General features: G+C 43.4%; 1 protein-coding gene across 2 annotated transcripts in view; it reads right to left on the reverse strand.

The window, feature by feature from the left end:
- The window catches only part of SPRED2 (sprouty related EVH1 domain containing 2), a 67066-nt gene that overhangs the window by 15889 nt on the left and 37186 nt on the right, over positions 1–13991 (reverse strand). The window contains exons 1-4 of one of the 2 annotated variants that reach the window (XM_032993484.2): positions 13507–13547; positions 12807–12984; positions 11294–11462; positions 7942–8006 (exon numbers count right to left, since the gene is read on the reverse strand). In XM_032993484.2, coding sequence (XP_032849375.1) covers positions 7942–8006; positions 11294–11462; positions 12807–12984; positions 13507–13532 — 438 coding nt within the window. In that variant the 5' untranslated portion in view covers positions 13533–13547. Of the gene's footprint in view, positions 1–7941; positions 8007–11293; positions 11463–12806; positions 12985–13506; positions 13548–13991 lie in introns of those variants that run through there. The other variant, XM_042796216.1, reaches the window with a different exon arrangement.

A 13991-nucleotide genomic window follows, 5' to 3' on the forward strand; every position in this document is an offset into this window, starting at 1 on the left:
TTTGGACAAAGAATCCTACAGGCAGGTTTGATGGTGACCCTTCTCATCCCGAAGCCTCAGGTGACTGCCTATTACGAGAAAACAGGCTTTCAGTAATCTGAAGATTACTTAAATGAATGCAAGTCTGGTTATACATAACAAATTAAGAATAAAGCAGAAAACTGAAAGAGCCAACACACTAAAATATGCCACCATATTATCATTTAAACACAGGGAAAAGAGAAAGCGGGTGTTAAATAAAGTAACAAAAAAAAACCCTGACAAAAATATCCTTTGAACTGCTGGGGCAAGCTGAACAAAACCCAATACTTAACTGGTGCACAAATTACAACACTTACAAGTTCTGGCAAGATACAGCTACAAGGAAACTTCCATCACAGCAGAAGATCAAATTTCAGTTTCCTGCAGGATACATCCCAATCCCAGTGCAGGACCAACTGTGTTTGTATGTGGGAATGGTACAGATCCAGAAAATACACTACAAAAACAGTCTTGAGAGGAAGAATTGTGACAAGAGAAATTGCTTACCCTCAGCAAAGTAGCTCAACACATCCAAGTCACTGCTATAATTAGCTACATAAAAACTATACGCCAGCGAGACTTGGAATATCTGTTAGCAATACAGATATTTTCTGCTTAGTAAGTTGTTACCGAATGACAGATGCTCCTCACCTTGTCTTCGCACAGACACCCCAAAAACCCCAAGCTCTCAGCAGGCTGATATTTGCAGGAAAGGACTGCTTCCTGTATTTGGGCTAATGTGGAAAAAAACAAACCAAAACAAAAAAAAAAATCACATCCTTTCTTTTGGGTCCCAAACACTTTTGTGCCCCCTCCACGAAGTGCACGCAGGTGCCCGTAACAAATGGAATTTCGGACCCTGTTCCTATCATCTCCCTGTCGGCACGGCAGTGACTGTTGGATCCTTGGGAAGCACTGCAGTACCAGCTGGGTGCTCCCATCCATGCCAGGGACTCAGGAGTTTGAAGACTGTGTGTGGTAAAACAACCAGACTGATAGTTTGGTTTTAAAAAAAAAGAAAAACAAAAGTTTTATTGTTTGAAAGCCTTAGACTGAAACAGTGCCAAAGCAACTGAAGTTCAGTGCGTTTTGGGAATTGTGTTAAATTGCATATTCCTGATCTGCAGCAAGAAAAGCCTGCTTGGCCCACCAGAGATTGACCCAAAAGCAAAAAAGTAGTATGAGAAATACAATAAAACAATACATAAATTGTGCAAGACCTCTACTTCTCTCTCCTTTCTCTTAAAAGGAAGCAAATAAAGCTTCTAATCTACTCCACGGTTGTCTCTATCAGTTCCCCTTAGCACTTCACTTCCATCTCATGAATCTGTTACATACACAGGAATAGATTTTATGTTCTGCGTACCTCCACACCACAGTAATTTTCGTATTGCCTTCTGTCCAGATGACAGGCTGTGAGTGAGCAAGAACAATCTACAGGCTGAAGTAGATAATAATTGTCCCTACAGTTTTGAAGGACTTAAAAGAAAGAGCAGCTGCCATCCCAGATGACAGCATCAATACCTTCGTCTCAGTGACAGTCGTATTACATTATCAGTGAGTATAGGTAGAAAGAGTAAGAAAATAAATAAATGCATTAATTTCCAGCATCACTTAGAAGAAACAGGAGGTCCTGAAGGAAAGGGAGAAACACAACATTATAAAAAAACCTGACAACCAGAGAAAAACTTTTGACTTGTCTTTCCCTGCTGAAAAATCTCTTTAAGCATCATTATCCGTTCTCACCGAGTGGCGTGAATTTGTTATGGACAAAGCTAACCTGAAGAAAGGCAGAAAAAAAAGGAATAAAAATAAGCTGGCCTTAAAATAGCTGCCTATTCAGGACATTTTCACTATTTCAGAGGCATCTCTTGCTTCCTGACCCCTGGCATAAAAGCGGGAAGAATTCCACTGAGAAGCTGATACACCCTGGTATTAACAGGAAGAAGGAAAAAAAACCAAACCAAACCAACCAAACAAAAACAACAACAAAAAAAAGAACAAAAACCAAACCTCAAACTACAGATAAACTAATGACTTCAGATTCCCGGACTACCTTGGTAGTCAGTCTGCTGGAACAAATCAAGGCAGATTTCACAGCCCTGAAGTGTGAAGAGTGAAAGCAGTGTTCAGACATGAGAAGCAATTGCCAAGTTGGTGTTGCACTGTCTGTTCAAGTGTAGGACGGGGATGCCCAGACCACTGCGTAGAACTTGAGAGACCCAACTATAAAAAATTATAAATAAATCTTAGTCCAGTTCATTGCTTAAAGCCAGGAAAGGCTTTTTTTTTTTTTTCCTTCTTTTTTTCTCTTTGAAGGAGGGATTTAAGCCTGCTGATTTCTGTGTGTGAATGTGAATTTCTTTCTTCTTGGCAAGTTTTTTTTTTTTTTTTTTTTTTTTTTTTAAATCTGAATTAGAATAGCTGTGGTTTACAACGCAAGCCCAAAATCCAGACATTAGAGGATGTGGCTAGCAGCAATGAAACCTTTGGCCATACATGCACATTACAGCTGGCTGCTGAGCAGGAAGAATAACACAGGTAAAGCCATCTAGTCCTATCGCTGTGACGATCCTCTAATAGCTTTGCTCAGCCTAAAAGAGCAAATAAGGTGGATTTGCTTGCGGTGACAACCTAAGCACCGCACCCCACCACCTCTGCACAGAGCTCTGCTCCTCCAAAAGGCATTTTTCCTTTCTGTTATTTTAGCCTTAAGAAAAAGGAAATTGCAGGCTCTTGCTGCTCCTCAATCCCTGAGCACAACTTGTGAAAGAAATAAATCTTGCAACTCAGTGCTTCTCTCGGTAACATCATTTTCCATGGGAGGGGTGGGATGAGAGATGCTCCAGCATCACACAGAACTTACAAACATATTCCAGAGGAATTGGACTGGGTTTCTACACTTGTATTTTAAAGAAAAAGAGCTACAGTGGTTCCCTAAAAGAATAATCTGAATGTGAAACGACCAAGCCAGCAAGAAAAATTAAGATTTAGTGTTTATCTAACTAACATAAATCTTATAAATTTTAATAGTGAGGCTGTAACACGCTGGAGGCCCACATGGGAGATGAAAGTAGGGAAAAGGTTTCATGGAAAGGCAGCAGGGAGAAATCTGTTTTTTTAATTAGGAAACCAGAAGAGATGCAAGGAAGACTGTAACGTTAACATCTGCCACAATCTGCACCGCTATGGTGGAGAACGGGTAATTCTGTCTGTCTCTTAAACAACTGTCAGCAGTGTCCAAGCCACATGACAAACTTCCCAACTCGAACATCCCCGAGCACAGGAGTACACGTTCACGCTGAGAAAAAGGCACGAGGGGCACAGGATCACTCCAAACACACAACTTCGTGGTGAAAACATGAGTCTGCAAACTTGTGCTGGTAGCCCAGTGTGAGTCCCAGCACCAGGACCCTGTACAGAGAAGAAAAGCAGTGGCAGCAAGATCTGTCCACATCACCTTAGCGCAGCAGGAGAGTATTCTCCCTGTCTTGCAGTTGAGGAACCGAGGCAAACAGGCTTTTAGCCAGGAGTCTGCAAGAGAAGCAACGGATCAAGTCTAGGTGTCTTGAAACACAACCCTGTAGCTCAGCCACGCACCTCCAGCTCATGCCTGCTCTACCTGCAAAATTCTGCAAGTCTCATCTTGAACAAAAACTAGGGTTTCTAAAAATTGTAACTGATTACACAAAACAGCTATGCTTGTAACATACATATCAAACTTAATAAGGTTGGGTTTTGTTGTTTTCTCCCTCATATTCCCATTAAGCCAGAAGGGGACTGCAGTCATTTTTAGGTTCACAAACCAGAACATGGGAGCTGTCGTTCTTCCTGACAGTGGGTGTCATTTCTTCAGCACTAAAGCAAATACAAGGCTGTGGATTTATCTGAAAAACACAAGCTGCGTTTCAGCTGAACCGGTCATAAGGTTTCAGAACAAACACCTCTGCTTTTTCAGATAGGTTGCTAAAAGAGACCATTTCAGGCACTCTGCAAACTCTGGAAGACATTGACTTTTCTTTCCTTGGACTCAATTCATAGTTTTCACTTCATGGTCACGGGGGATTATTATCTGTAATTGAGAGTAAAAGTGTAGATTAAGGAAAAATTTTGCACAAGAACTCAATCATATGGCATTCTGTGACTGAGGAACTATGGAATATATTCAGTCCTTATTAAATGTTATTTCTGAAATGAATGTTAATTAAAGAAGGCTGAAGATGCAGGCTGGCTGGCTGGAGACAAACAGAACAATCTCAGACCGCTGCAAAGACAATGTTTCCCTCAATGGAGACAGACGGATGGCTAGTCTTACTCAGATTGCATCTCTTGAGAGGACGATTTATAATGTACAAGACAGGAGAAATTTATTTGCTAACATATGGAAAACATTTATGGGCTCTACTGAGGATCTGGAATTAAAGAAACACAACTACATATTGTTAAAACTTCTAAATGGAGATTTCATTTAAGAAATAAGCATGTTCCCCTCAAGTCAGTGACACATTTCTATCTACTTTTGTCTTCTGCTCTGTTAGGTATGAATTTCAGAACAGAGGTTTGTATCCACTCGTCTAGTTGCTGTAGGTCTAGTCCACTAATTATTAGATGGCGAAGTCCTGTTTTTAAAGATATAACCCATGCTTCAGAATGATGGATGGGAAGCATATACCATAGGGACGGGGCAAGGTACTGCTGCCCAAGTTTTGGTCTCAGCACTGCAAGTTACAGTGATGGGAAGAGATAAGGCTACCGACACCAATGATGCTTCCCAAGCAAATGCTCAGGTATCCACAGCTGCAGATAATTCGCCCCCTTAAAAACAAAAAACCCCACCTTCTGGTGCAAGAAAATGATCCTCCATTAAGCCACATAAGATCATAGCCTGAAGGAGAGCTCTACCTCTGGGGCAAATCTTCTCTTCCCCATGTAAATAACTTGCTGGATGCCTGGAAGGGTTGCATGCTGGTTGACGACTAAACAAAACTGATGATGTACAAGTTCCACGCATAAAACTATGCCCAAAGTCATCATCCCATGGAGCAGTATTGAAGCTAACAGGATCAGGGACAGTATAAAAGCCCTGTGTCATACAACATCTAACAGTTGTATCAGGGCCAGTGCTTCCACGTAACGAGGGTGCTTGTTTTAAAGCCAGTACCATTACATTGGTGCAAACATCGGTGCTGAACGTGCAAGATGAAGTTGGGGTGGCTCTCTGCAAAGAAGCATAAGAAATGTGAAGTTTTGGACCACTGTGGTTGAATAGAATGAAACATCTGCCAGGAGAGGCAAGACCTCAGGCCAAATATTTGAGGCAGCAGCGTAGCAGCGATGACTGGGATTTTCAGAGATGGGTAAATGACTGATTAAATGACTCAATCATGCAGATGCTTCTGAAAATTCTGCCGCACGCAGTTAAGTTATTCATGCATGTGTGGGAGAGGGGGAGGACTGTGAAGATTTTAATAACTACCTTAGGAAATAAAAAAGAACAAATGTACTTTCTCTTTAAAACAGAGCAAAAACCCTCCAAATCTGAAAAATCCACTGCTGTGGCCGGGGAAAAGAGTTTACGGGAAAGTTGTGAAGAAGTTTTGTGTGCAACGATGACCAAATGAGACTATGATACACCAAAAAGAAGTGCAAAGAAAGAATGAAACAGAAGGGTAAAATTAAAACATATTACAGCCCTATCAATTTCTTCCAGTCTAAAACCCCTCCATGCTTCATTCTGTTATTTCTGGCTTATGCAGACTTCATACTCCACCATCACCTACCAGATAAATGGGAAGTTGAGAGCTTCAAAGAGCTTAAGGGCTGCAGGAAAAGGAGAGACTTCATCCTGGGAAAGCAAAGAAGAAATATTGGGGAAAAAGATGCTCCTAAAGCCTGATTTTTGGATTACAACACACCCGCCCTGATGTGACAGCTTGACTAACAGCACCACGTGAGCTGCCACCATCACACTCGAGATCACACAACAGCGAGGGCTGCCAAGCAGGGCACAATTCGAGGTGTGAATGTCCCCCTGGATCCCAACAAGGTGCTGACCGCAGCTGAAGTTTCCCTCCTTGCTAATGCTATCAAGTGGCTTGTTCCTCCTTCACCACCAAACATCCTACCCATAAACAGCTGCACGGCAGGGGATTATCTGTCACCTTCCTGGGGTCAAGTAGGGGGGAAAATCTCTCGCAGTTTTGGCTTTTCACTTTGAGTGCAGGAGTTTGTGTGATTTGGATGCAGCTGGAGCACCGTTCATCCAACTTTCCCAGCGTAAAGCAACACCTACTTAAAGGCAACAACTTCTTAAAAAAAGCACCCTACGAATTTCAAAATCAACACTCAACCACAAGACTGAGCTTGTGGAGAAATCCAGGAGCGCTCCCAGGTCCCTAAGCAGCAAGCAGTTGGATTTCAGCAAAAATATCCTTCCCTACTTCCACAGGCTGCTCTTCACTGCTTTAACACTGAGTGTTTCCATGTCTAACCCAGCGAGAGCTGGCACACACCACCCACCCAAGGCACATCTCATCGGTCATCCCCTTTCTGACGAGCACAGAAGAGCTGCACGCACGTCCAGCGAGACCATGCACCCCCAGCAGAGGATGGCTCACCCAGCAACTTTGGGGACAAAACAGTACAAACCCGTAAACTGCTACGGCTCCAGCAGTGCCTCCCCCCTTCCATTCCGTCCTACCCCAGCACTTATAAATCACTTCTGGCAGGTAGCTGGGAAGCAGCTGCTAATGACAGTTTTGCTGTGGAGCGCAGGAAGTCACCTTTTAACCCTGCCTGCTGTTGTTTGTCTCCCGGAGCCGTGACAAAAGGACAGATGTGGACAACATGCCAGCCGGCGGGAGATTCTGGTCAAAACACAGCAGGGAACCTGCTCTGGTCCCATACCGGCGAAACACCAGCCCCCAAAACACTTTTCAGCTTCAGGTCCTTCCCGGTGCCCATCTCGACTAACGGCTTGATGCCAGCCCTCAGTCTTCCCGCATTCGCCCTAAAGATGCAGGGAAACATCCCTAAGGCTACTACAATTCAGTCTGCTGCATCCCACCTTCCACCCTCCTGCCATCCAGTCCCCACCTGTGCCACAAGACAAGGAGGGCATTTATTATACAACTAATGCAGGTACGCGTGCGCGTGGGAGTTTGCGATTGGAGCTAAGCAAAGAAATTTAATAGACAAAGTATTCGTTGTGAGCGTCTTGTTTTCAGGCCACGGAATATCCTTGATCAGATTACAATTTCATCCAAAGTAATTTTTTTTTTTTTTTCCCCCCTCTTTTAAAGTGTGCGAGTGTAGCAGGGACAGTAAGTTTCTTCTGTTTCAGAAAAGCTCTGAAACACGTTTTAGACATTACCACAAATGAAATACAAGCAACTCACTCCTACTTAAGTCATCGCTGGTTAGGTAGATGTCATGCTACTGTGCTTTCCTCCAGCTGAAAAACACTTGTTTGAACTTTTTACATTTCATGCAGAGGTGAAACACCTTTAGAGTTGGCTTTTGTTAATAATTGAAATTCAAAATCTCGTTTCCTTTAGTATGTACCTGAGTAGCAGCCACCTACTTGAGTTTGTGTGAAACTTCTCAAAGACCGAAAGGGGTATTAAGAGGTGTGTGCACCACTCAGGCTAAGCCATAGGAAATTTGAGGGTGATTATTTCCTCATTTCTAGCCCTGACAACATCTGCTCTGCCATGCTTTTCACGTGGCAATAGGAGGCCAACAGAAACCCGATGCTTTACGTTCTGTAGAGCATATACTTCCATCAAACAAAACACACCCACTGGCCAAACATGATGACGGCTGGAAGCCAACCCTAAGGCATAAAAAGAAAAACCCTTTCCAACTTCACCGGGTAAACCAGAGCATAAGGGAGAATGACCTCGGGTGATGTGTACTTACAGTGAAGACATCATCATCGCCGAGCTCAGCCTCGTTGTGAAGGGTTGACGAGGAAGTCGTGGACCCTAGGAAATAAAAACAACAGCTTTTTAAATACATGACATTCGCCGGGCTGGGCGAGCCGAGGACCCAGGCTAAGGAGGAAGAACGCAGCCGACTCAGTATGAGTGATAAAGCATGCTTCAGTTTATTGATTTTCGTTACAGCCTTTTATAATCCTTCTACTAATTATGCCTACTAGTCAATCATTGATTGGATAAGATACAAGCAAGCTGTGCCAGGGCTTGTTGGCCCAAGCCCTGGGAAAAACCCAGATAAGTTAGTTTAGGAGAAACAAGGAATGCTCATTTCTCCATCCTCCACTGATTAAAGAAGAACAAGGAATGTTTCCCAACCTTGACGAGATAGACAATGTTTCATCTCAAAACCTTAGTCAGTACTTCCCCACGGGATTCACTCTTGCTGACTGAGGCCTACTCATGCTAACTTAAAAGAGACTCTCGTCGCAAAGAGGATCTCTAGATCCATGTCCCTTTTCCCTTAGCCATTCTCCAACAGACATTTCTATGCAACTTTTTTTCTTTTATTAGGCTGGCAAACATTTTGAGTCTCACCAGTTTGCATGTTGGAGATGTGTAAAAGAATGGCTCTCGTTAAAGAAGAAAAGCCCATCTACTGGTAGCTGGGTTGGGAAGGTAAAATCTGAAAGTGTTTCTCGTCACGCAACTGCATGGTTGCCAGTGTTAATTAACTATGTTAAAAATAGCAGTTACCAATTCCAATTACAGAAGACTTTCATTTCTGAAGAACAGCAAAGCTATGCACTAATCAGTGCTCGAGACTAGAGCCTCAGCTGTCAAGAAACCGTGTATGAGCTATTCTTCACGTGTTCCCTAGTTCTAGGGGGAAAATGACGTTTTATTAAAAAAAAAATAAACCTCAGTGACAACGAAGAGTTAGATTGGGTTTTTTTCTTCTTCTAATTTTGGAAGTTGTTATATATTGTAAAGGTCTTTTTATCAGCTATTTCTCAGAGACCTGCTTTGCCCCACATAAGCCAAGTATTTGGAAGGAGCTGAAATGTGTAAAACCATAGACAAGAGCAGAACACTGGAATGCAGTTCTCATGAATTACGTGCCAAACATTTGAAAAAAAATGGGAAATCATATTAAAAAACCCCTTCCTCCAAGGGGGGTGTCCCCCTCCAGAGCCGCTCAAGAGCCCGGTCAGCACTCGTGTCACAGGAGGGCAGCTAGGAGGGTGGCACACACCAGTGCTGGACTTGCCAGTAAATCTATGCAGTGGCTAAAAGGGGGTGACCCCTCTTCCTACCCCCAGCCAAGGATCCTGGACCCCCTCCCCAGCTGGCTTCACCCCCCATGAGGCTGCCAAGGAGGGTGGGTGCAACAAGATGCTCTGATGGGGGGAGAACCCCCAAGTTAAAGGCATTTTCTTTTTTTTTTTTTTTTGATGTAAGCCTACTGTTATACTGAATTAGGGCCACATCCCATCCCTAACTAAAATAGTTGAACAGTTTGTACCACCTTCATTCTGGAAATTTTTTTAAAAATATGTGCTTTATATAATGCTATCTGCAACAGCCTCGGCTGCTCTCAGTTGCATCATCACAAAGATGTGCAGAGCTAAGTGTGAAAGCCCACTTAAAACACTAAGTAACGTGGAAACATTTGTGCCATTTGCTACATTAGCCTTAAAAGTAAAAAATCCAGACACTATGTAGCTGCATAGGATTCTTTTGCTTGTGCACAAAGCTTCTATACTTCTGATGCTACGGGGAAAAAACTATCAGTTAAATATTATTAATAAAGCAGCAATTTCATGAAGTGAAGTTTTGAATGCACATAGTTTGTTGTGCTTAGTATTACCTGCTAAATTCAATCAACTGTGTGAATAAAAAATGAACGATAAATTAATTCCACTGCCCGATGCTGTGTGTGCATGAGCCAGTTATTGTTTTTCATTCAGAAAGCCTTATTTGGAAGTTAAGGAGGAACACATTCATGAGGATCAGTCTGTGCTGTTAATGGGATAAATATAGATTTGCTGATTCTGAAGTATCTGAGATACAGCAGAACTTCATTGTAATACCTCTACTGTAAAATGGATCAGAAAGAGCAAAATAGGAGTTGTCACGTACCAGTATCTCCAAAATACTATTCAATACAGCTGAGTTATCTCCCTGAAATTCTGCACAATCCTGTGCCACTAACATAAAACATCACTTTTATGACTCAAAATGCTTCCCAGTTTTAGCAAGCAAGAAGAAGAAATCAGAAGGCCTAGCTGTAACTTCTTCATGTTAATGGCACGGGAAAAAGAGCAAATTAATAACCAGCTGAGAAGACCCTTCTTTTAGCTGATGAGGTTTTTACCAGGAGAGCCCTGGGGGATTAGTTCTCTCCCAGTATCTACCATTTCCATGTTACAGCAAGGACAGGGCATCCAGAACATTAAGCTGTCTTATGGAGCTAATGTCCTCAAAAAGAATATACATCTGTGTATATATTTCAGCTAGTATCCTCAAAAAATAACATCTGTATATAAAAAATGTCCTGGTCACACTGGGTGAGAAGGAGAAAGGCTTTGGACCACTAAGTCCCTACATAAAGTGGCATGGTTATAAAAATCAAGCAAAAACCCCATGAAGAATCAAATTTCATTAGAATAAAGTACTATTGAATTATAGCTGTATTATGATTGCCTGATTGCAATGAAATGTGAAAAGGAAAAATTTATGACAACTTCAAAGCACAGGCAATTAAAACGCATTTTTTACAGAATTAAAAAAACCCCCAAAACACAAAGTCTTCAAGAACTACCATTCAACTAAGAGGACGCAGACAAAACTAATTACTGCAAAAAAAAAGAAAAAAAGAAAAAAAAAAACACAAAGTTTTATTCAACTCCAGGCAGGAATTCATACTATGATTTAACAAAGACTCAGTAAGATGGGATTTGACTACACATAAAAAGCCTGGGCTGTTTGAGTTGCCATTGCTAGCATGAAACCCAAGTCTATCAAAAAAAGCAGTATTAACAGACTTAATAATAATTAAGAGGGGAAGTCTGGACAGACCATGCCAGAAAGTATTGGAAAATACTTGGGGCTGAAATCCCTTCTCTCTTTAAGGGATGAGAAAACTCAGTTCTTAGCAGAAAGCTGGGGCTTGCTCATCGCAGGGTAAGCACCTGGGTACACTCACACACGCTCAAGAGATGTCCAAGCCCAAGAACTGATTTTAAACCCATCCCTCTTCCCAGCTCCGTGACTCAGGCCCCTTTCCCCACTCTTCCAAGGGCCCAAGTGGCTGTCGCCTCGTGCCGTGGTACCTTCAATGAGGTCCTCAATGGCTTTCCTCACTCCTCTGTCGAAGGCTCGAGCATCAGCGGGGCTTTGAAAAGTGAGCCCGAACTTTCTGTTGTCAACTTTCCAGTGGTGGAAGGTGGGGTTCGCCTTCGTGTACACCAGGTCCTTCTTCACAAAGCACTCCAGCACCACCTGGGAGGGCGCGAGCCCCGGAAGAGGAGCAAAGTCATTTTTCCCACCCCAAGGACACAGTCAGCACCGTCTCAGCCTGGTCCAAAAAGCAAGCCAAGTCATGCCTTGTGTAGGGGAACAGCCCTCCCTATACCAAGCGATGACTAACAAACACCAGACATTGTAATTGTTCTCATAACCACTGCATATTCATCTTTTGCTTGTGCTTTGAGTAGGTGCTCGCACCCTGCCCCAGGAGCCTATTTTGGACCCAGGCCCAGTGTAGCACAGGGTACAGCTAGCAGGGGCTCAGGTGGAAGGAGAACCTCTTCCCTCAGTAATTTTGCTCAATAGAAATTTTCTCTGCCAGCAGCAGATTTAGGAGGTGCTGTAACACTCCCCTCACCCTTTTTTCCTCCCTTATCCCCAGCCAGGCACTCATCCCAACTTCTGCTGTGCCAAAAAAACACCTCTAGGGTGATGCTCAGGGAGAACAGGAATGGCTTGTCAGTTTTACTGTCCCCCAGAACCGTAAGCGTGGCTCCTGAACAGTGTCAAAAAAAAAGCATCCTAAGCAAAACACTATCGCAAAAGACAAACCATATGTGAAACAGCTTTAAAACACCAGTCTTTTTGAAAGCAAGATCATTTCCGACTCCAATAATGCATTTTTTTTGCCCAAGCACTGAGTTTGCAGAGCTTGTGCAGGGAGCGCTATTTTTAAGCTAGCCCATCTCTTTACAGGAGCAAATTTCAGAAGAATCAAGTATATAGAAATGCGGTAACAAACTATAACGTCTAAAGCAGACACTGGAAATAGGGAAAAGGCTTTATTAATTTGATTTGTGTGAGGAAAGAAGAGAGCTCCTTTTTAGATAAAGAGCTACCAGGAGAAACTGAGTGCGTCAATTCATAAGAGACAACTTGTCTTCATATTCTTCACTGCTTGTTCAAACCTTGAACGGCACGCAGCATAAATAATTCATGGCCATTTTAAAGGCTTCCACTGCATTACTCAGTGCAATGTGACTGGCTTCATGGGTTCTTTACACTTCAATTCACTTCTCACTTACCCCTGCTAGGTCTTAGAAAAAAAAACACAGGCACTTTTTTTCAATCATCAAAGGGCATCTTTGAACATGGATACCAAAAATTTACCTGCTCCTTCCAGGTGGCGGCACACCAACCTAGATAGCAAAAGATGGCAATTCTAGATGAGAATAGGTTTGTTTTGTCCAATCTGGTACTATATGCACATGCTTGTTTTTTATGTTTTAAAAAAAACTTGCACAAGAATACAATAGCAATAGATTTGGGATAATTCTCATTATAAGAACAGACAAAAGTTGAATTAGGATCTATTACCAGTTTGTCTTTCTGCCTTTCACCATGGATTAGAAATCCACTTCTTCCATTGCCCTCCGGGTACGTGACCTTGCAGACGCCAACTCTACTGAGACCGCCTCCTTCTTGCGGCAACCATCCCCCACTGGAGTCATCTCGGGTCATAACCACAGCTTTGACTCGCACAATATAGCTGTCACTGCAATGGTAACAAAACAAAAACAAAACTTTTTGTGAGCATCACAGAGTCTCATCATTGTTTTTCCTTGAGGGCAGTACTTAGACAGCACTGGTCTGGCCTCAACTCAGAGTTGCTGCCCAAGATGGAAGTTGGCTTCCATGACAGATGGCCTTGACCACTCAAGCCATCATAGAAAAGAGACCCATCAAACAGCAGGGAATGAACCCACTGATGTCAAAATACAGATCAAACAATCCATGGCCCTGGACACTCTTTCCCTCGTGCAGCTGGGGACAGGGACCAAAAGAGTGGGGTGAGCCAGGCAGCACCCCAAGGCCACCACCCACAGGGGATGCATTGGGGCATCAGGTCTCCAAAGTGTTGGAAGAACATTTGGAACTCGAATAAACCATGAACAAAGTGTTTCAAGGCTTTTGTGATCAAATTAGTGGAGTGGGCTTTGGAAGATGACACTCAGCTGCTTCCAAAACTGGGACAACCTTACTGGAAATAACGCACAACTGTGGCTCCAGCTGGTACCTCAGACGAAAGGAGACAGGAACCATCTCAGCTCAGGTTGTCAGGACCACACCACATCTCCCAAAAGAGCTCCACCAGCATTTCAAGGGACTTTCAAAGGCGGCACATCATAAACTCCCAAGCTGTTCTGGAAGCACCCGAGATCTGAGCGATAATCCAGGTGCCCATCGCAAGGGGCCAAGAGAGCCTCCCCAGTGGGAAGCTCCACTCCCCCAGGCCTCCTCCTGTAGCCCTTCCATAGAGCAGTTGCTCCGGCATCTGCTGGGGACATCACCAGGGAGGGGGTCATTTGGGATCAGAAAAGTCACTGCGGGACATAAGCAAAAGCCGTGCACCTTGCATGGGACAGGCAACGGTCTCCAAGCTGAAACAGGTTGCCCCCCCCCCCCCCCCGGAGCTGCTGGGAAATAGCCAAATTAGCTTTTCTGTCCTCGTGCTGCTGCCGAGTCCTGGCTCAGCGCAACCCATCATGTGTTAGACACGGA

This window comes from Tyto alba, unplaced genomic scaffold (genome assembly GCF_018691265.1).
Source record: "Tyto alba isolate M040663 unplaced genomic scaffold, T.alba_DEE_v4.0 Super-Scaffold_22, whole genome shotgun sequence".
NCBI lineage: Eukaryota > Metazoa > Chordata > Aves > Strigiformes > Tytonidae > Tyto > Tyto alba.